General features: G+C 40.1%; 1 protein-coding gene across 1 annotated transcript in view; it reads right to left on the reverse strand.

Annotated features, from left to right (window-relative positions):
- ERBB4 (erb-b2 receptor tyrosine kinase 4) overlaps window positions 1–22,552 on the reverse strand; it is a 351,768-nt gene that overhangs the window by 137,976 nt on the left and 191,240 nt on the right. The window contains 7 exon segments of the mRNA XM_031062777.1: window positions 5,994–6,193; window positions 7,660–7,750; window positions 8,884–8,957; window positions 11,694–11,820; window positions 13,628–13,741; window positions 15,139–15,280; window positions 19,239–19,357. Of these exon segments, the coding sequence (XP_030918637.1) occupies window positions 5,994–6,193; window positions 7,660–7,750; window positions 8,884–8,957; window positions 11,694–11,820; window positions 13,628–13,741; window positions 15,139–15,280; window positions 19,239–19,357 (867 nt within the window).

Below are 22,552 nucleotides of genomic sequence, written 5' to 3' on the forward strand. Positions count from 1 at the left end.
AAAAAAAGAAACTAGACTCCCAGAGAGCGCACATGTTCTTTAAAGAACTATCCTGAATGCAGCCAGCACTAAATAATAATACATACCTACTTCACAACTTTTACATGTTTTTTAGATAAAGTTTTTTCCACAAATCACAGGACAGAAAAAAAGCAAATCACCATCGTGCCACAACACAAATACACAGAGCACTCAGCTGGATATTGTACACACTTCTGATCTGCTCCTTTCAGAAAAAACTGAGCAGGAAAAAGATTTAAGAGAGTGCTCCAAGGATGATCAAAACCAGAGAAGAGCTTCTAAACCAGGAGAAAACAGAGAGGTAGGGGAGAAAGGACATGATTAAAGCTGCTAAAATCCTGAATGGCAAGGAGGAGGTGAGTAAGCATGAAACAATTGTTCACTGCTGCTTCCCAGTCCCTCGTGGGCATTCAAAGAGACAGGAATCCAATAGGGTTAAAATCTGAGATTTTTCTTCATAGAAAGTAAAGATCAACCTGTAAAATTCCCTGACACATGACATGATAAATGGCAAAAATTTAAAGGATTCAAAAAACCAACTGTCTGAATCCACTAAACTTCTATTAAACTACAATATAAAATGCTACCTAGGAATTGAGGATTCCCTGAAATAAAACTTATGGACAGTGGGGAAATAACTGAAGGAAAGACACCATTAATGATGATTTTCAAATTGTTTACAGTAAAATCACCTGAAAAGCCAAAGAGCCTTTATATTAAAACCCTCAAGCCCACATGAAAATGCATAATGAACTAAGGGTGAGAGGGAAAGTTTGTTTCAAACAGAGTAAGTCTGTACTTTTATTTTCTACAAATCATTCTCTGTGTAACTATCTAGAGGATGTGACAGATGGAGAAAATGAGCAAAGAGTAAAGGGAACACATTATCTCTCCAGCATCTGAAGGAAATCCGGGTGCACTTTCAACCTAACCCTGGCACGTGAAAGGACAGAAATTATTTGAATTTATTTTTGCACAATGCAATGTTTTACACAAATGGATTGCACCCTGGACTGAGTAAATTAAACCCAGCAAGGACCTGAACTATCAGAGACAGCAACAATACAGACACTTGTTTGCTTTTTACACCATTGGAAGCAACTTAAGAGGAATAATAAATGAAAAGGAAGTGTGCTGCTTGAGTTCTACCACCCTCTCCAATACTTTCTTACTCAATACACCACAAATAACCTCAGGCATGAGAAGCCTGAATATGTTTTATCAAGGCTGGGATTTAGTTTTTTTCCTTTCTATATCACATATAATTTTTAATGCTGACATCCAAAAGGTACTCAGAAGTATTTTTTTGGCTTTTCTTTTGCCTCAAAGCTCAAACCAGGAACAGCCAAATACAAAGTTATTTCATTTAGGAGTCATTGCAGGTGCTCAGTATGCTTTAAAGTGTATTAATTATCACAGATTCCAGCACAGCAAGAGGGACTCAGGGGGCCATTTCAGAGAGATGCTTTGTCCTCCTTCCCTGAGCTCTGCTGCTGCAGTCAAATGAGCCAGACCAGCACAGGATGAGCACAGACACAAAATTCAGCTTCTCTTTACTGTCCTCACCTCACTTCCTTTTAAGCACATTAACATTTTTATAATAACTATCAGATGTCAGTAGTTCCACTATGCTGCCACTGCCTGAACCTGCAAACAAAAACAAATACCACAAAGCCAGAAACTATCCTACTTACAATTAAACAAACTTTTCATATAGTTTCATATGTTTTTTGTTTTCTAATCAATCACTCATTTTAAATCTTTGTCATGCAACAAAGAAAACTTAACCAGGTTTGGAAATCCCTTCATTTCTCATTTTTAATTTAAAGAATCTTGCTAGCTCTTCTGATTTTGTTTTTCCACACTCATCACAGAAAGGCTGTTCCCTGTTTCCTTTCTCACCTTCTTTGTGACTTGAAATTGTGATTTACCACTAGTGATTTCCTTTTTTTTCATTCTTGTCACCCTTCAAACTACTCTGGGATCAGAATTGATTTGCATGGACAGAGTATTTCACTAAAATATCTGTCCAAATAACAAGGGATATTATTACAAGATAGCTCCAAAATACAGTGAGTAACTGTATACAAATAAAAAGAGTTTTTCAATAAAGAAAATCATGATTACCCCATTGAAATGTAGCCAACACAGTGCCTGTAGTCTTATGAAAAAAGGAATAGAAACAAAAAAAATTATGATTTCCTCCTGAAATGTTTTCATAAAAGAATCTTGGCAAGGAGGGAGTGGTTGTTTTGACAACTTATAAAAACTCATTTCTCTTGCCTTTCTCTTCTTTAATTGTGGGGATGGCTAAAGAAACATTTCAATTTTTGACACATTGTTTGGCAGTTCCATGGGCTGAGCATTGCTCTGCAGCTCCAGCACATCACCTGGCCTTATGTGTAAAGAAATAACAATAATGTTCTTGACAGAAACTGGATTTTGTCAGGAGTTTTAGAAGAAGGACTCATTCCTTATTAATGGGGCTGCACAGGTTAGGAGCAGAAAGGTCCAATGTTTTTCCCCAACCTAAATAGAACACAAGAAAATTAGCTACTAAAAAAAGAAAAATTATTTTTATTTGGCTATATGCTTCTGGGCCTGATCCAAAGCTCCATAAACTGAATAGGAAAACTCCTGCAGACTTCAATTAGCTTTACATCATGTCTGATAATGAATGTAATCATTTATTCAAGTTGTTAATTGGTGGCTAGATTGATATAATTCATAATAATCACATCTCTAACAACCTTTGCCTAGAAGGGTTTCACCTTACACTGCAGGCGTCACTAAAGCTGAGAGAATTGCTCAAGTAACTTTGGAGAAAAGAACATTTTTTTTCTGCATTTATTTTGCGCGCACTCATATTTCACATGACTCACCTGTGACTGTTCCATAAAAAAAAAAAAGAAAAAAGAAAAAAAAAAGTTGGGAAAAAAAAGGCAGACTTTTCACTTCAGCATGGAGCAAAGGTAAAATCTACCCACCCTTTCCTTGGTGGTTTGCTCCTTTCCCTGTGCACAAGAGCTTGGACACTGACATTCACTCACACAGATGTGCAAAGAGAGGAAACCTCTGCTTCTGTTGGGATTCCACTGCCCTCCAATTGGAGAGAAAAACCAATATTCCTGTTGGGATTGCACTGCCCTCCAATTGGAGAGAAAAACCAATATTCCTGTTGGGATTACACTGCCTCCCAGTTGGAAAGAAAAAGCCACTGCTCCTGTTGGGACTGCACTGCCTCCCAGATGGAGCCACTTGACCCCTGGCCTGTGTTCATTATACACTGTCCCTTTAATGAACACAGGTCAGAGTCCATTTTTAAAACCAGCCCCTTGATACTGGAGCTTACCTTGTGACTGTTTAAAAAGGAAGCAAATGAGATATGCTTTCCTCTTTAAGATTCCCACAGTGTTAAATCTCCTAAAATGTCTTTAGGAGTATTTTTCTTTCTGGAAAATGGTGAGTGTCTATTACTAGAAATCCTCACCAAGCTAGAGATGAAATGAAGTTTGCATTTTCTCTTTGTGTGCAAATGTAGTGACAAGACATTGCATGTGAGAGGATGATGTGACAGCACATCCCAGTTTCCATTTGCTCTGGAAGCCCATCTTTCAGTAGCTGTGGCAGCTTCAAAGGGATTCAAACTGAGTGATCCCAGGGAAGGGCAAAGAGGTGTTTGACAAAGGAGCCCTGGCAACTAATGCAAGATTATGTTCCAAACTGCTGTGTTCAGTTGTTGTGTCCCAAAGCTCTCAAAAACAGTGAAACAACTGGGACACTGCTCCATGAAGGGAGAAAGCACCTTACAAAATTCACCTGAGTGATTTCCCATTGTCTGCTAACATGTGGGGGGTTACAGAAAGCTTGAAGCAAAGAGCAATCATTCCTGTGTGAGACATGAGGCCTGTGTTCCACCTTATTACTGCTTAGTTTCCTTTTATATGTCTGGGAATGAAGGAAAATTGATTGTTCTTTCATTAAATGCTGCATGAAAATCAAACAGCTAAAGCCAATCTGATGTAAGAAAACATCAGAGCACCAAGAGCAGGATTTTTCTCCCATAGGAAGCAGTTTTCCATCTGGTGGAGAGGAAACCTGTGCTCTCCAGAAGGTTCAAAAGTTCTTGTATCTCCTGGCAAGATGGGACCTACTGAGATCTGGGAATATAACCTTAGTGACTCTTTCATGGTCAAAAAAACCTTGAGCTTCTTCCTTCTTCTTTCACCCCAACAATTCCATATGGGAGATGTCAGAAGGGCTAATTCTTTCTTCATGCCATACAAAACACAGTTGTTAGAGAGCACTAGTGCAGGACTAGGTGGTTCCCCACCACATGATCCTGTTACACTGCAAGGGAAAGCAAAAAGCAGTGCCACAGCCCTGGGCAGATGTGCCATCCTTCTTGGCAGCAGCTCTATTTTCCAAGAAACACTATTTTTATAGCTGGTTTTCTATGTAGGGGCAGAAGAAAAACCCTACACCCTCAGGCACAGCCACAGTACAGCAAGCAGCATTTTCTTAACCCTCGCTTTTTTAACTTGCACGTAAAGAAACAGCCTAAAATAATAATTAAAATGCCACACAACCAAAACCATGTGGAGATCAACCAAACACGACTTTGTACTTCCTGTGGCTCTGCCATGGTAGGAGAGATTACAAAAGTAACTGAGCAGCACAGACAAAGCTCCAGCTGTATTTCACCTAACACTGAGGGTACATTTACACTATAGTGATGAGCACAGCCATTCACTCTCTCAAAACAGGGCAGAACAGCACTTCAAAGGGAGGGGAGAGAAAAAAAAGAAATAAGATGCCTCAAAAAATAACAAACAAAACCACCCTCAAACCAACAGAAAGAAAGAACTAAAGTGCAAGTCAAAAATAGGACCACAGCTTGAAAAAACCCAAAGCAAACATTTTTGGCTGGTCAGAGCACAAAAATCAGCAATATCACTTAAACATACAGCAATTTAATGAATCTCCTCTCCTGCAAGCAGTCTAACAGATGTTTCAAATGAACTGCCTTGCTGCTACAATATGCCTGTATTGATGCAATTTGCTGCCTGATTTCTACATAAACAAGTTATTTTATCTGCTACAGAGCTTCCTTTGGCTTTTCAGTGCTATGATCTCAGCCTAGGTACTGGCATGCAAGCTTTCCTCAAGTAGTATTTTTTATCAGATAAGTCAAATACAAAAAAGAAGAATTTGGTGACCTAAACCAGTCCCAAAATCACTGTTCTGGATTAAGATAGGGCCACTTAGGGTGAGGGAAGCAGAAGATGCTAATGCCACTCTGTCACAGACATTTTATGAAAAATCCTTTAATTAGGGAATCCTAATCTCCCAGCTTCTCAGGAGAAAAGGATATAAATCCTTTTCTCCTGAGAAGCTGGGAAGTTTCAGCTTCTCCATGTTTTGCTGCTTTGGAATGTGATTTGGAGAATTGTTTACCCAGCATGTGAAATTGGTCATCAAGTAAAAACAATGACAGCCACCTGTGTCGAGGCTGTGAGCAGTCACAAGATTTTATCATCATTCCTTTTCTTTCCTTTCTAGCTTTCTGATGAAATCCTTTCTATTCTTTTAGTATAGTTTTAGTATCTCGTTTTCTTTTAATATAATATATATCATAAAATAATAAATCAGCCTTCTGAAACATGGAGTCAAGATTCTCATCTCTTCCCTGGTTCTGGGATCCTTGCAAACACCACCACACCACTCCATATGGAAAGGGCTGTAAAGTCATGAACACTCCATTGACAGCCTTTGGAATTCATTCCCATCATGTTAAGGAAGCAGTGAATTCTCTCTGCTCCTTTTCCTTTGTCCATACCTTAAAAAAATTCATTTTCCTGCTCAGACTGGGTCAAATCCCTGCATGCTGTAAGTGAGCACAGCTCCCCTGCTGCCCATGGAGCTGCAGAAGCCCCCAGGTGAGCTGGTGGCAGTGAGCAGCAGGTACTTACTGCAGTTCTCTGCCTTTTTGTTCCTGTGGATCACTGTCTTTTGGCTGGGGGTGCTGAACAGGCTGGTCCAGTTGACAGTGTGGTAGTAGCACAAATTGCTGTTGTCTGTGATGTAGATGTTGCCAGCACTGATTTGCTTCAAGGACTGGAACTGCAGGGAAGTGATGCCTTGTTGCTTTAGGATGAGCAAGGAAAGGCCACTGGGATGAGAACAAAAGTGAGAGAAAATAGGAATTAACTTCAGAAGGCACAGCTCATTATATCTGGTAGGGAATTGCCAACTGGAATTAGTTCCAAGTGTCAGGGTGATCTTTCTGGAAAAACTGAGAATTGTTCAGAAAACTTTTATTTTGTGGTAAAGCAAATATTTTATGAGTCAACATCTAGTTCCATTGGCCAGGAAATGATGAGTCCTGTCAGGAGGGAGATACCACAAGGTGTGATGCTCATAGCACTAGGCCAAGTAAGCCAGCAGAACCCCTCAACCAGTTTCATTTCATCCATTAACAGATTTTTTTGAGATAATGTGGTGATAGGAAAACTGAATAAAATTCAGGTTTTTCTTTCAACAGCATTAATACTTTGAACAGCACTAATACTATTAATACACCACATTAATACTAAACCACCCTATGATAGTTTATATGCCAAGGAAAATATATTAAAACATCTTCTGTCAGGCATCAAATTAATGCCATTTCAAGTAATACAGGAAGAAATTGTTATTTTCATGGATTTTTTTCCTAGCTCACTCTCTACATTTCATTTTTCTTTGGTTGTAAGATGTGGTTATCGACTTTCTTCATCAAAGGAACAGTAAATGATTATCTGCACAACATGAAAATGACTGCACATATTTTATGACTGAATATTAGTGAAGACAATATCCAGTTTCTGGGCATCCTTTAAGTTATTGTATTTTAATGATGATAATTGTTTTCCAGCTGTTCCAAATAAAAATTGCTGCCTTGGAACAGAATGCAGGGCTGTAATTCAACCTCAAGGTTTCACTGCTGTTCATATTCTGCTCAGGTTGTTGTTTAGATGCCAGCAGAATCCCAAGTCTGATTTACTCCCTCTCCAAAGTGGGGGTCCAGGAGTTGCTGTATAAATTACTTAGGTACCTCCTTGTGCTTCCCCCAGCATTTCTTCTCTTCAAACCACGGTTTCCACACAGAAACATTTCTGGTAAAAATGGCACTACAGAGCTCATGAACACCTCACCTGCGAGGTGCCTCAGTGATTTCAGTGTTTTTCCACCTTTTACCTCTTCTTAAAACCACTTTGTTGTTTGGGCATATGAACCTGCATGCCTAATCACAACCATATAAATTCCTAATAATGAGACTAAGTTCCATTATTCATTCCTTTTAAACTATGTTTCTTCACTAGGTATTTTAAATCATAAATGTAAGTTCCAGTCAATGAGATAATAGCTACAGCCATGAACCAAGACTGGCTTTTTAAAATAATTATGTTGAGAAGGTATTACCCATTATAAACAACTGATTAGCAAAGACACTGATAATGAACACCTTGGTAACAGAGGAAAAAAAATAGCAATTTATGACGTCCTTCCCAAAGGATGCTGCATTCTCTGCTACTGAACAAAGAATCACAGAACATTAATAAAAAAAATTATTCCACCAACAGAGAAGTACCTTACCTATAGAGAGCTCTCCCACCAATGGTAACCAGGTTAGAAAACACCCTGAAGTCTGTCATATTCTCAGGCCAAGACTGTATGTTCAAATACCCTAAAGGAGGAAAAAGCAAACATGTGAACACAAATTATTTCAGCCACATGTGAGTTAGGACAGGCTTAGCCTATAAAGCAAAGACAGTGCCAGCTTGAGGAAAGGAAATAAATAAGGAAAGCTGCAGTCTCTCAGGCTGCTCACCACCATATCCTCCAAAAAAGACAAGGAAAACTTGTCCTAATTTCCAAGGTGAGGACTTGGAAAGTCCTCAGGATGTGTTGTGCTGCACAAACCTCCAGAGAGGGCAGCTCCCCATGACTCTGCCTCAGTACTGGGCTGAAATGCAAGAACAGGGGTAATTCCACTTCAGCAGCATGGCTCAATTATTGTGTTTAGGAATGGCAAATAATATTCTCCCAGATGCCAGACTATCTTTGATATTAATTAGGAAGAGATTAAGAGTTTACTTTCATTTTTAATCCCACTGGTTTGCTGAAATTCACAACTTTTGAGAGGTGAAGCATGCTGAGCTCCACACAGCTACAATCAAGCTGTGCAGCCCCAAAGGTATTTTGGTGGGGTTTTTTGTGCATGAAATAGAACAGTCCCTACCTCTATACAATCAGAAATCAAATGAGAACTCAGAGCTGTATTATCTCCCTCCCTGTCCCTCGCATGGTGAAACAAGAAAACAAAGTACTGAGTACCCAGTTCTATGACCCTATTGAAAAGTCACAAAAAATGGGACACACCACCACCACATTATACATCTATCTTCACAAAAGCTAACTTGCAGCAGCATCTTCTGTTAGACCAAGAGAAGGAGGTGTAAAAGCAGATTAGAACTTTCAAATGCTTTCAGGTGAAGAAAATGGTTTCCCACATTCCAGCACCATTATCCTCACATTTCCTTCCCTTGCAACACTTGTTCTACTTTGCTAACATGGGATCAAGATCCTTTGTCTACTTAGCATAATGGGCATCCTGTGTTCAAAGGACAGCACATTTGTGAAAATCACCTGATAATGAAGTTTTCTGTATTAAATTTTCATTAAAATGACAGCTTGGTGAGCTTAAAGAAAACAAGTACCTTGTGTTCTTCAAAAAACCCAACACATGACAACTATAAATGCAAAGTGAAAATGAATTCATTAATTAATGTAGATTATAGGAGAACAGAACTGTGTTACCTGTTATCTCTCTCACTGTTTGGAAGATATTTAATTTCTCTGGATTGATGGCAGCGATCGTGTGATAGGGGTCTCTGAAAGATTAAAATCACACAATGTGACAACTCTAAATAAGAAAAGATCAGGTTCTCAGAGCCATATACTGTAGGAAACAGCATAAAGGTGCTCAACACCTTACTTTTATGAGGATATGCACCAAGCTCCTTCAGCCTGTAGTCCTGCAGATCTGTGTCTAACTTCTCCCACCTCATCTTGAAGGAACATAAAGGCTTGGCCCATTCATATTTTAGCAAATATTTATGCTATGGAAAATTAAGGAATTTTAAACAACCATGAGTGACCTTCCTAAAGGAAAGATGAATTTTCATTGTTTTTTTCCAGGAATGTATACCAGGACTAACAAAGCAGCTCCTAAGAGCATGCCACCAGTTCCTGATGCATGGCATTCAAAGGGCACACTTTTTAGAAGGTGTTGAACAACGAATCTCTAAAAGTATGGATCCTTGCCTAGTAAATTTGTCATTGAGAAATGAAATAACCTCCAAAAATTAAAATCTTAAACTTAGATATGCCTTAGTGTAAAAAGATGAAGCTGACCTTGATTTTGAGAGTGCCATCATTTAATAATCATGTTACTTTCTTCTCCTACTTAAAAGTTGACTAGAAGCTTAAACAAAACCAAAATTCCTCTGGAATAGCATGTTATGGAATTTTTATGTGTTCTCTGAGAGCAGGAAACATCCCCAATAAATATGGAGCACACATTTCCTCCTCTCCTCCTTCTGCTTTCCAGGACACGTGATTCTTGGAACTGAAACTGCAGGTGGATCCACCTGGCTGTCTTTGGGGACAGGAGTCACAAATCTGTGAGGTGACACACTGGTAGGGTCACCTCTAACCACCCTGAGCAGCAACAAAAGGAGTCCTAGAATGTTAACAAAAAAGCCCAGTGGGCCACACAGGCATCAAACACATTTTAACAATGTGGGGCTCTCACAAAACTAAATAACAAGTTTTGACTACCTAACAGAACCACAGCACTTTGCTTTCAAATTGCATTACCATCAAAAAAGGAAAAACCCTTGCCTGCAATAAACATGAGGCAGCTGAATTTCACCTCTAAATTCTGAAGATAAAATAGCTTTAGAGATGCAGATATACAATTAAACCCCTTAAACAGCCAAATTTCTGCTGTTTTATCAACATATAAAACTGTAGAATAGTGTATATCTTAATGAATTTAAATGGATGTGTAGAAAACATTCATAATTACATATATATATATTTACATAAATTATAACAAATTCACAAAGACTTGAAGTTCACGTGCTCAGGAAAGAACTAGGCTACAGAACCACAGGATCAAAATATAGGATAGGATCAACTGCAACAGCACAATTTCCAATGGAAACAACAACAAAAAAATATATTCTGCATTTTTCATGGAAATTATTCTCTGCCACCACCAAAAGTCTTCCAATTCCACAGAGAACCAGATTTTAAGTCCCTACAATGGAAAACACTAAAAATTCATACTCTAAAATTTGCAGTTCACTGTGAATAAATGAATTTGTGACAAAAGTTGGAGAGGAAATAAGTAAAATTGTTGTTTCTCTATACTGTCCATTTATAAAACAAACTACTTGTAAAGTCAGTGTCATTTTTTAATTTCCCTTTCATATTGCTGGTTTGCAAATTGTCATTGAAACTTTAAATATAAAAGCTGTTCCAGAAATCCAGACTTTCTCATTCATTCTCAAATCTTCTCTTCTTTTAACCTCTACTAATGCAATCCATGCTGTAGAAAAATTTAGGGTTGCAGAACTCAATGCCCTCATACTTGAGGCTTGCTGAAATGAGTTTTCTTCATCAAGAATGAGACACAAAGTGCTACATACTTGCAACATTAAATGTCCTACTCTTCTGTAAAACAGAACAGAATATTCTAACTTTCTGCAAAACAGAATAGAATACTCTAACTTGCTGCTTATAGTCCAAATTTAGATTTTTTTCAGACTAGTACAATTTTATTGAAGGTTGGGTTTGGTTCTTTTAATTTAGACAGAATTTTAAATGAGCTAATATAATTTTTCCTGCAAAAGCACTTCTTGTATTTGAAATTAAATTTCATGTAATGCACTGGATTAATCCACACAAGATTGCTCACAGGCTCTAGCTGCTTGTCTTGTATTCACTTGATTTTTTTCCTGTCCTGTGAGATTTACCAGGTTCCCATCCAGCCTCTCAGTGGGTCATTTGGCCAGAGCAGAGCCATGTGACACTTTGAGGATTTCTGGTTCTATTACAATGAGCAAAATTTAAACCAAAATACTGGATTTATACACCAGTGAATTCTGAAACTTGGATAGATTCTTCAAAACTCATTGACAAGAGGGCAGCTTCTGTGCATGTGTGTGTACTGACTATGACAAGTTATGCTAAGAGAGGCTGCCTCTCTGCATATTATTCTCATTCAAAATTTAAACAAACTCATGGAAGGTAACTTCCTTTTCTCCCTTCTGTTCTCTGATCAGCCTTTATTATAAGCCAGTATTGAGGACCTCATAAAGTAACCAGAGAATCATAGTTGTCTTTTTTCTTTTTAGTGAAAACAATTAATCTATCCTTTCTTTTCCTAGAGGTTGAATCTAAAGAATCAAGGGAATGTTTTTCTTCACAATGGAAGGCAGAAAACTCATTTATCCTGGATCTGCTACTGCATAAAAGAAGCCTGCAGCCATCATTAAGAGGTGGATGCAATTGGTTTCAGCTGGCACCATGACATAACATCTTAACATTTTGTCACTTACCCATGAATCCCAGTGACAAGGAAGATAAGGTTGCCATTGATCTTGGTACAGTTTACAAACTTGTCAATGTTGCTGGAATCCACTGTCTGAGCTGACACCAAACTCCCTGTCCCAATGCCATCACATGCTGCCAAAACAAAGAGCTTGTGTAAAGAACTGGGGAGAACAATTACTGAATCAGAACACATTAGCCTTACAGACATCAGTCTTCATCTCATTCAGCAGAGAGGGGCTCAAAGAGCATCCTTGACCCATATTCCCAAAGAAGCACATCCCAATTTAAACCAAACAGTGAGCTGCAGTACCTGCCACAGCACCCTGGCACACTGGTTAAGGTATTTCACATGGGATCTTAAGGTGAGTATAAGCCACACAAAATCCCAGCATACAAAAATCCCACTCAGCCCAGACTTGCCATTTATTGGTGCACTGGGCACTGGAGAAACTGAGGGGCCTGACATTGCTGTGTGGAAATGCTGCCTCATGTTTTAGCTTTTATATTTTTCAGATTCTGTACTGCTTTAATGTAATTCTGACACTTAGGGGTTGGTAAGCTCTTTGCACAGAGCAGGGAGATAAAACAACTCCTTCTCTAGGAGACCAAGGACAAATGATCCAAATCTCAGGCCCAAGAGCACAAACAACATGGACTGAAGAGAGAAAAACAAGAAGGATGGGACTTCATAACCTAAAGCTGTAATTGGACAATTAACTCCCATATGGAAATGGAGCAGAACTTATAAAAGTGAGAGACCCCGTGACCAGGTGTCCATTATGGTTCATCTTGGGTGTAGCCCTGTCTGGGCTCTTCTGCTGCCCAAGTTGCATCCATTGAGGTCTTTTAATAAATCCCTACTTTATTCTTTAGCTCCATCCAGCCTCTGTTCTAGGTCAGCCTTCTCAAGGCATCACAGAGATCTTCTCTGGTGGATTTGAGAACTTCACCATCCATGCCATAAGGCCCTTGAAAAGGTTGTGTAAATAACTTGTTATTTATCAGCTCAATCAGCAAGTTACTGGTACCTGGAGAAACTGGAAACCAGTGAGGAAACGTCTCTGTGTAGCCTGTCTGTGTAATTTACTGCGTTTTCTGGGACACAGGATGCACCCAGGAACAAATCCCTCATGACTTCAACCATATAATGTATTCTGTCTTCCTCACTGGGCTCCTCTAATGGCAGCTACCAGCAGTAGCTTGCACAAACATGTGATAGCTTTGTTCCTGAGAAATTAAGGAACTCAATACCTGTGTTTTCATGTATAAAACTATCTATTCAACAACAACAAAAATTATTTACCACAACTAAGCCAGATGTGGCTTCCATTAGGACTGAAAAGTGGCACAGGGCCATGTAGGAAAACCTCTGATGCTTTGCTCCACAGAGCTTCAAGCAGGGAGCAGAAAGTCTGGAGTCTAGAACAGCAAAGTAAACCACAGATTTCAACAGAACCATCACTGCTCTGTGTTTGAGACACTGAGAAAGGGGGTAGAAGATTTGGGGAAAGCAGAGATAGAGCAAGGAAATGGAAACCTAATGTTGTATTGACAAATTGAGACATCCCAGACATTGAAGTCAGGGTTTTTTGTATGACCCCCTTTGGAATGACAAAAGGACAATGCTAAAACACCTCCAGGAAATACTTGTCATTAAAATAACACAACGAAGAATTCTTTGAGATTTCTCTAAAACCAACAGAGAAATCCCCTTCATTTGTATCTAATAAAAAGCAATTGGTTTGGTTATATTGCCATTACAACTTAATAAATTTTCACTCTATTTTATGTGCTTAACACACAACCTACATAGCTCAAATTTTTGTGAGCTTTCAAAGGCTATTCATATTCTACAACACACTTATGAAGGGCAATTCATGCCAAAATAACACCCTGGGTAGACTACTTTCAAGTAAATTTATGCTGAACCCCTGCCTACCTTTAGGACAAATGTCAGTGCAGGGCTTGCACATCTTAATGCCATTTTCTTCAACCTCCATCTTGGAGCTTGGACATGCCCGGACACAGGAGCTGGAATCCACCACAAAGTTGTCTGAAAAGAAAAAGGAGATGTTGGCAGGAAGTGAGTAAAAGCTGGGTGTGTTTTGGAACTATTGTTACCGTAGCACTTTCCCAGTGACATTAACATTCAAAATTTTGTGTTTTCAGAAGTGTATAGGCAAAAGAGGCACGTTATCAGAGACTTATAAAAATCCATTTTTGTCAGGCCTGATCCCTCTTAGTCCCCCATGTAGCTTTATTATTATTTGTAGGAAAAAAAAGTTACAGTAATTGGAGAGAAATAAAGCAAGATGGTCTGTCCTGTCTTTTTAATGCACACTATACACATCTGGGATAAAACAGTGCACAGGACAATGACAAGTATTTGAATTTTTTCCCTGTAAAACAACAGCCAAAGGGAATATAGACTGATCCTACTTGACTAAATGATTAATGCTGATAAGAAAGGAAAAAGAAAAAAAATAAATGTTCAATGAAGTATTTGGGCAAAGAATTATAACCCTTATAGTGCATGATATCAGGTTCTTAACAAACCAATCTTGCTTCAGCAAACCCACCACTATGAGAAGCAGAACTAAGCCCTGGTGGTCACAGCCCCTGGCTGCTGTCAGTCCTCCACAGAGATTCAAAATTGGGATTTTGGGCTGGGTTGAATTATGGCTCCATTTAATACAGATCACCCATCCTTCTTGCACATAATTTATGGACAAAATAATTAATGCACAACTGTAAACCTTTATGGAATGAAAGGGAGAGCAAGAACACTATCTTCTTTATTATTCTTTCCAATTAAACCAGCAGATTCAAAGACTGTGTAAGTGATGACCCTATAATTTTTTCTGTTACTTGTCATCATCTGGCTGGTATCTCAGAAGCATGTGGGTTTTACATGCATGGCATTCTTCTTTTTTTAACTCCCTCTTCCCCTCTAATTTTACTCTGGAGTTTTAAGACTGCATTTCTGACAGTATTACAAGTTTATTTCTCATTGGAACAGAACTGCTCAGGGTAACTTTCTGTCAAATCATCATTACTCCAAGTTAGGGGCATCAATATCATGGAAGCATTTGGTACCAGGTGCTGGTGGTGGACTGGAACAAAAATTCATATCCTTTTATAATCCCACTATTTTGGAAATTGTAAATACTGATCTAAAGCATGAATGTAACAAGCAGTTGACCAGGAAAACAGAAAGAACCTTTCTTTAGGAAAATCCCTCTAGGATCCTTGGGAACTGCCAGCAGCACAGAATGCCACTGCATTTAACTATCACCTGAGTTATTACAGGCTGCAAGCACACGTGGGGTGATTGGAGAGATGGTGCTCTGCACTCAGCTCTCATTCTCTCCCTGTTTTTAAGGCTCCTGAAATGCAAGTGCAGCTCCCCATGAGAGAAGCAGAGAGCAGGGCAGGTAACAGAGCACTCACGTGGGCACTTCTTGACGCAGAAAGCCCCGTAGGTGTACTTGGCGTTGTGATTGTGCTCCAGCTGGAAGGTGGTGGGGTTGTACACAAAGGTCTGGGGGCACTGTGTGACACAAGCACCACTGTCATTGAAATTCATACAGGCCTGCAAAACAAGGGAGGAAAAAAAAGGAATTAAATCATATAGCTGCTTTAGGGTTTTGGTGGTTTTTTGGTGTAAAACATGGCTTTGATTGTTCAGACTTGCTGTGACAGTGAGGAATGTGATACAGAGCTCTCTAACATTCATTTTGGCTACTTGGATTTTTGTTAGGATCTTGGCAAATATGTGACTACTTTAATTAGGGAGTTTGGTGAGCCCCTTTAATTAGCAACAGTTGCCTGTTACAACACTTCCTACAAAACCAAAACAACCCCTTAATTTGTTTCATAACGACTCACAATCAACTAATTCTCAACTTGATAGGACATTTTAAAACTGCCAAGAGTGAGCAGCTATTTATCATCCTCTAAGCAAATGCTAATGACTTTTTCAGAGGTCCAACCCTTTATATTTCTTACAGTGTGAGTACATCATCCAGCTGAAAACTGTAATTCCCAATTAGGAGGCAAAAGGGATAAGAACTTCTTTTAAGCCGGCACAGGAGGGGGCCATTTCCCTAAGTGGCAAGTTTAACAAGGTCAGTTGCTTCACACGCTGAGAGAGGAAAGTAGGACTTTGTCCCACTTAGCATTCAGGCTCTGCCACACACAGCTGACAGAGGACAGGGCCCTGACAAATGAAGAGGAGAGTGTGTGGATAACAAAAGTAATGGGATGCAGGGAAAACAATTGACCATGCAAGGTTGGTAATTAGGAGTAGAAAGCCCCACCGATTTTGACATTCCTTATCAGCACACATCATGTCTATAGATTTAACTACAGATTGTAAGAAAACTGTTGGAGTAAATTTCACAGAGCATACCCTGAGTGAAAATTTTGTATGAATATGAAAGCTGTAGCCTGGCTTGGATCCCTCTAGCAGTTTAAGCAGCCACTGTTACTGGGTATTGTCTCCCTGCTAACCAGTAATCTAGGCTGCTTTAGAAGTGTTGCCTAGGAGTGACTCCTTCTGGTCTTTTTCCATTTTTCTTTGTTAAAATACAGATCGTTCTGTGTCTTTAAAGAGTCAACAAGTATAACAATAATATACATGTCCTGTCCCCTTGCCTCCTGGGCTGGGACTGAGAGAAAATAGATTCCTCTCTTCTGCTAATTTTACTAGGAGTCCTTATCTCCATTTGGATCAGGACCAGCAGGACCCTGGGACCTGCCATGGCTGAAGATTTCAGAAAGGAGAGGCTAATAATGTATCCAAGGGCAAAATCTGCTGCTGAAAGGAATGAGCAGGGAGATCTGTGATTAAAGCACTGTCCTGCATGGAGCATGTGCTAAGCAAAACTGCTGATCCTGCCTTGCCTGGTCCTTTACAATGCCTAATATAAAACCTGCCTGGTTTTTCTTCATAGAAACAGATTTTTTTTAACCCTTACAAAGATAAACACTTTAATCAGAACTGGATGGCAAGTCCAGCCAAGGAATAGGGTTGTGTGACTCTTCTGGTTCCACTAGGCAGACAGCCAGGCCCTCCTATGCATTTCAAGCTCTAGACTCAGTTTGAATCTGAGATAAAAACATCAGTAAAACTTTGCTTTAGCATGTTTGCTTGCATTTATGTCAGATGATGATTACTCTCTTGCTTTTAGAACTGAATATGCAAATGAGTGCATGGCAGCAGATGGAGGAGGATGGATGAATTTTATCTACAGATATTAAAACCGTATTTAGAACAGGATGCTGCTGCAAGATGCCATAATGCTCTAAAGGATTTGTAATGCTTCATAAGCTGTACTTTTGCTTATTAATAAATACTAATTGAGTTTGTTTCCTCAATCCATTTCTTACATGTTGACTTCAAAGGTACTCCATCATGTACATGACAATTCTCTGATAACAGTTTAGCAAAGGCATAAAGCACACCAATACTCCTTGGAGACATGGCAATTTTTGGGAAAAATTCATCTAGAAGACCTGGAAACTTTTAATTTATGACTGAAATGTTTTATATACATTTGTAATTTCTTCGCTAATATATGCAAATTTCTAGCACTTTGTGCTAAATGCTGCTAATTTGTGAATAAAAGCACAGGAAATACACAGGGAAAAAACAAAGTTATGTGTCTCAGCTGAAAGCTAAGCACAGTTGTCTATAGCCTAAAGGGTTACACTCTTCACCCACTGTGTCTAAGCAAGTAATGACTAGGCCTGAAAATTGCCAGACCCCTGCTGAATTTCTTTTACATTGCTCTGGGGCCAGAAGGGAATGAGAATAAACCCTGGATGCCTCTGTGCTGTACCAGAAAAAAAACATACCAGTTGATTTTTAGCATGTGTATTTCCACAGCTGCCACAATTCATAAAGTCTAACTTTCAGGCTACAGCAGTACACAACTTATGCTGCCAATAACTTGAACTTTGTGGGTGAGGGTCCAGAGTGATGCAGAGTCCCCAGGCAGGTGCAAAGGAGAGTTCTTTATTGCAAAAACCAGGCCTTTTTAAGCAGTTCAGCCCTTATCAGCTACATAGTTTTAAATCATAACATAATCCAGCTAACCACCACACACCATTATATGAACACATGATGGTTATATAAGTTGGTTTTCTACCCCTAATTCAGCTGAGTCTATTTCCCACAGCACTCTTCTACTTAGCTGAAGTAACAGGCCTGAGCCATGATTTTACAAGGCTTTTCTTTTGTAAAGTTTTACTTATTAGTAACAGTCCTTAACTTTTGAAAGCATCAACACATCAGCTCGGAGGATGTTGCTCAATGCTCATTTGGACCCAATGACTGCATTTTTCCTCTTCTCTTTACCTATTTATATTGTACATGACACAAGAAAGACTGGTATTTTCCTGTCTCTCTAGTTCAAAGCCAACAGAGAACTTCCAGGCACTGTTGGATCACCCATACCATATGTGCTGAGCATCTACTTGTGAAAAGCCTCAGAGAACAGCTTTAGTAAATCCTCTTGGTTGCTGTCAAGCCACCACAACGTCTCATCAGCAGCCAAAGAACAGCATTTAGAGTGTGGTTTTGAAGCACAAAACCTATCACTATCAAGCAGTTAGGACCAGACAGAATAAGATTTATTTTTGCCAGTTATTATCAGTCACTTGCCCACAGTTTCAAAATATATGCAATTTTCCATACCTTCCTCCCAACTCAACAACTCCACAGGTATTTGGCTCTTTGAACACATGGGTATCTTTGAAAACTCACCTCTCTGTGCAGGTTCTGAGTCTACTTTAGACCTAGGTTTGCTTCCCCTGAAACCATTAGCAAAACTTGTCGACCCAGTGTGAGGAGCTACTCATTTTTTTGAGATCATTTTTGGGTTCTAAGACTGATAAAACTCTTAGAAATAATAGATTAGAAACAAGACAGATTTTCTGAAGGCCTGGATATTTACATTTTATTTCTTTAAAGAAAAAGCCATTTTTTCTTTCCATCTGAAGCGCACACAGAGTAACATGCATTTGAGGGAGAGCGTTTTGGGAACCACTTTCTTTCCATCTCCACAAAGAAGCATGGCCAGTAAAAAAACCTGAATTTAAATTAAGTCTGGCAGAAACAGGGAACACCTTGCACAGAGAATCTAAATAGTATTCTTGCCTTTGATATGAAAAGCACACAGAGCATTAATAAAAACCATGTTCAAATATAATGCCAAATACTTTTAAAAAACTGCTGTCACCTCTAGAAGCTAATTTTGGAAAAGAAAAAGATAAAAATCACAGAGATAAGCATATTAACAGTTCCCAATCTGTATTTACAAATCTCATAGATCTGTTAATGAGTAATATTAAGTAGATAAATGATGTTAATAGAATATGAAAAATCCTAAAAGCTAAAATTTGCATCCTGAATCTGCGATTGGGCATGCAGTACATTAGAAGGGTGAAACTGTGAATTTCATGGATTAAAGCATTAAGACTCTACAGAGTGATTGGCAGGAAGAATAAGAAAGAAGAATAAGAAGAACAAGGCAGATGGCACGTACAAAGCAGTCGGTGTCCTTGGGTCCGTAGCAGCCCCCGGCGCACTCGCGGTGGCAGCAGTCGCTGACGTAGGGCCCGTAGCAGCGCCCGTCACACTGCTCTGCGCACACGGTCTTGGTCACTGCAGGGCATGAAAAGGGACAGGGTCACACACGGGGCCAGGCACAGAGCTCTCCTACTGCTCCCCCAGCAAAACACCCAGAGCGGCCTGGGAAAACCCCCAGGAAGGGAGGGAAATGCCTCAGTGGTGCTGGTGCTCGGATCCAGAACGTCTGCAGGACACCTGGACCCAGAATGCCTACAGTACACTTGTATTCCAGAATGTCTGCAGGACACCTGTATTCCAGGATTCACAGAAACACCAGTTTGGAAGAGACCTTGAAGATCATCAAGTCCAACTCAGCCCAAACACCCCAACTAAACCATGGCACCCAGTGCCACATCCAGTTTTTTCTTAAACACATCCAGGGATGGTGACTCCACCACCTCCCCGGGCAGCCATTCCAGTGCTTTATCACTCTTTCTGTGAAAAACCTCTTCCTAATATCCAACCTATATTTCCCTTGACACAGAATGTCTGCAGGAGACCAGTATCCATAACATCTTCAGGACACCTGTATCCAGAGGATCTGCACAGTATCTGTATCCAGAATGCCTGCACAGTCCCCTCTTTAGGAGCACACATGTTGCTCAAGGACTGTGTGCCCTCTTACCCTTGGAAATTCACAAGGAATGTTATTCTCAAATTATTAAAAAAACCAGGATATGACATTGTCTCCCCTGCCCCCAGAAATAACAGAAGAGCCCACCAGTTGCATGAGAGTTTCCCCCACTAAGAACAGCAACAGAGAGTAAATGAGTGAAATTCAGAGTGAGACCACCAATGTCACAGCCAAAGGCTGCCCTTGATGGCAATCCCTTTGGCAAATGGGAACAGAACAGGCTGCAACCTTGGAGCACATTTGGAAACACCACTTGCTATTTCTAACTAACGCAATCCTGACTTCATTTACAGAATGGTGCAAGGAGATCTACCAGCTGGATTGTTCCACACCACTGGGGGCTTAACCTTGCACAAAGAATGGTCACCCAGTGGCCCACCCACCCACCTCCCCTCCCTCACTCAGCTGTAACTTTTGTCTTTATTTTATGGAAAAAGAAATTAATATTACCCAAACTAAACCAGCCACCACTGCCTACTGTGCTGTCAGCTGTCTTTTGATAAAAGTTGGGATGATACACTTTTGCAATTAACCTTCAACACCTATTTTTTTAAAAGCATTTAATTACTTCTCGATGAAAACCACTTTTCAGGAAGCAAGAGGAAAAAAAATCCATCCAACTTTCTGCTTGATTCTACTATTTTGATGTATAAGTAACACCTTTATAAGTACATTCTGATCCAAAATCCCTTCACTACTTGCCAGAAATACTTAAGGTAATGCTGAAAATTCTTGCTACATACAGTATTTATTTAGGACATAAAAATGCAAACAACTAAAGAGAAGTGATTGTTTGTAATCTACAGAATAAAACAATGCACTTTTAGAGCATTTTCATCTTGCTGATACCAGAGGAAAACCCCCAGAGAGAAAGAAAAGGCTTTTGTGGTTTTGCAATCTAATTTGAGGAATTTGGGAAATTCTGTGAAGGCACTTACTGTCAACACTGCCAGAGAAGCACATTAAAAAGATTTGTTTATTTAAGTGACAGTATTGATAAACCTTAAGACAGATGTGAAACAATGGCACCTGTGGCTGTGTGCCACCAGCACACTGTGTGACAGTCTTGGCTCATGAAAATGAACAAATTCCTTCCCTAGTCTGTGAGTGTGTCTTGTTTTCCACCAGCTCAGGATTTGCCCTGGACTGGGCACTGTCTGCCTCACAGAGAGGCAAAGTCCAGCCTTACCCTGACTTGAGGGAGGGCCCTAATTCCCAGTGGGAGGGACAGGGACCATTCAGTTCACCATACAACCCAAAACCTCTGTGGTCACCTGTACCACTGCCCAGGGAGCAGCTGCTCCTGGAGCCAAGGGCCACCACCCAAAGGCTCTGCCTCCCCTTCCATGGCACCTCCTGTTTTGACATGGCCACAGCCAATTCTGCCTTGTGCCTGTGCCTCAAGGCCATGCATGGAGCCCACTGCTAAATGCATTTCTTGCTGTGCCCCACAGCTATTGGACATTTTACTTGAACCCCAGAAGTTTAGGTGTGAAGCCCCTCTGTGTGGGTAATCAGTGGGAGCCTGATTCACCTCTGATTTATTTACCCCAGAACCAGCTGCTGTTGGGTGTGGGCCACGATGTCCATCCTGTCCATGGAGCCACTGGTTCCTCCTGGAGGAACAGCTCAGTTGGCTGGAGCATGGTGCTGATAGCATCAAGGTTTTGGGGTCAATCTTGTCATGGGCCATTCACACCAGGGCTGATCTGGAGGAACACAGTTCTCTCTTTCCTCCCTTCAGCACAATACTTGAACTGGATGCCTTTAAAAAGCATATTTTGCTTCTGATTAGACACCACCTCAAGGAGGATCTCTACCACACTGCTCAGGATAGGGAACACTGTGGGTTTTCCTGAAGCAAAATTAATAATTGCGGCAAAGGTTTGTCGCTGCTCTTCCCCAGTTTATTTTTCAGGGAAAACAAACAATGCCCACAAAAATGCCAATGTGTTGTTCTAGGAAGAGGCCAGAAGATATCATCTCTATCTCCTGCTTCACAGTGTGCCGTATTTGCATTATAGCTGCTACTGAAGGCCCAGCTCTGTGGAGAACCTGTCAGGTGTCTTCAGTGGCACCACACACACCGAGACATTAATGAGCTTGGCAGGCTCTGGATCTTAAGGATTTAAGGTCTTTCCCCAAGCCAAAACTAACACAAGGCAATTCTGTGTATTTTCTGAAGGTCTGAAACAATCTGATTGCTCAGATGCCAATGAACACTACTCACCACTTCAGCTTCCTGCAATCATTCTCAGGGGGTAACCCCACAGAAAATACACCCAGCTGCACTTGTTTAAAAAAAAAACAAGCTTTTTTCCCCCAAAACACTTTCCTACAAATACAATCAATGGATTTTATAGCTGTAACTCAAGACTTATCTGAATAATAAATGCTGCTCAAAATGTCAAACTATTTGGCATTTCGGGTGCCAGGTACTCATATCTTCACCCAACACAATAGTGAGGAGAGCTTCACTAATCCCAGCTGAGACCCCAAGCTTCAAAGCAGACCTTTTGAGGGTCAGCACAACTATCTGCCTGGATTCCTACAGATCCTGTGTGTGATCCCAAGAATTTGGAGGGTTCAGCTAC

This window comes from Geospiza fortis, unplaced genomic scaffold, assembly GCF_000277835.1.
Source record: "Geospiza fortis unplaced genomic scaffold, GeoFor_1.0 scaffold461, whole genome shotgun sequence".
NCBI lineage: Eukaryota > Metazoa > Chordata > Aves > Passeriformes > Thraupidae > Geospiza > Geospiza fortis.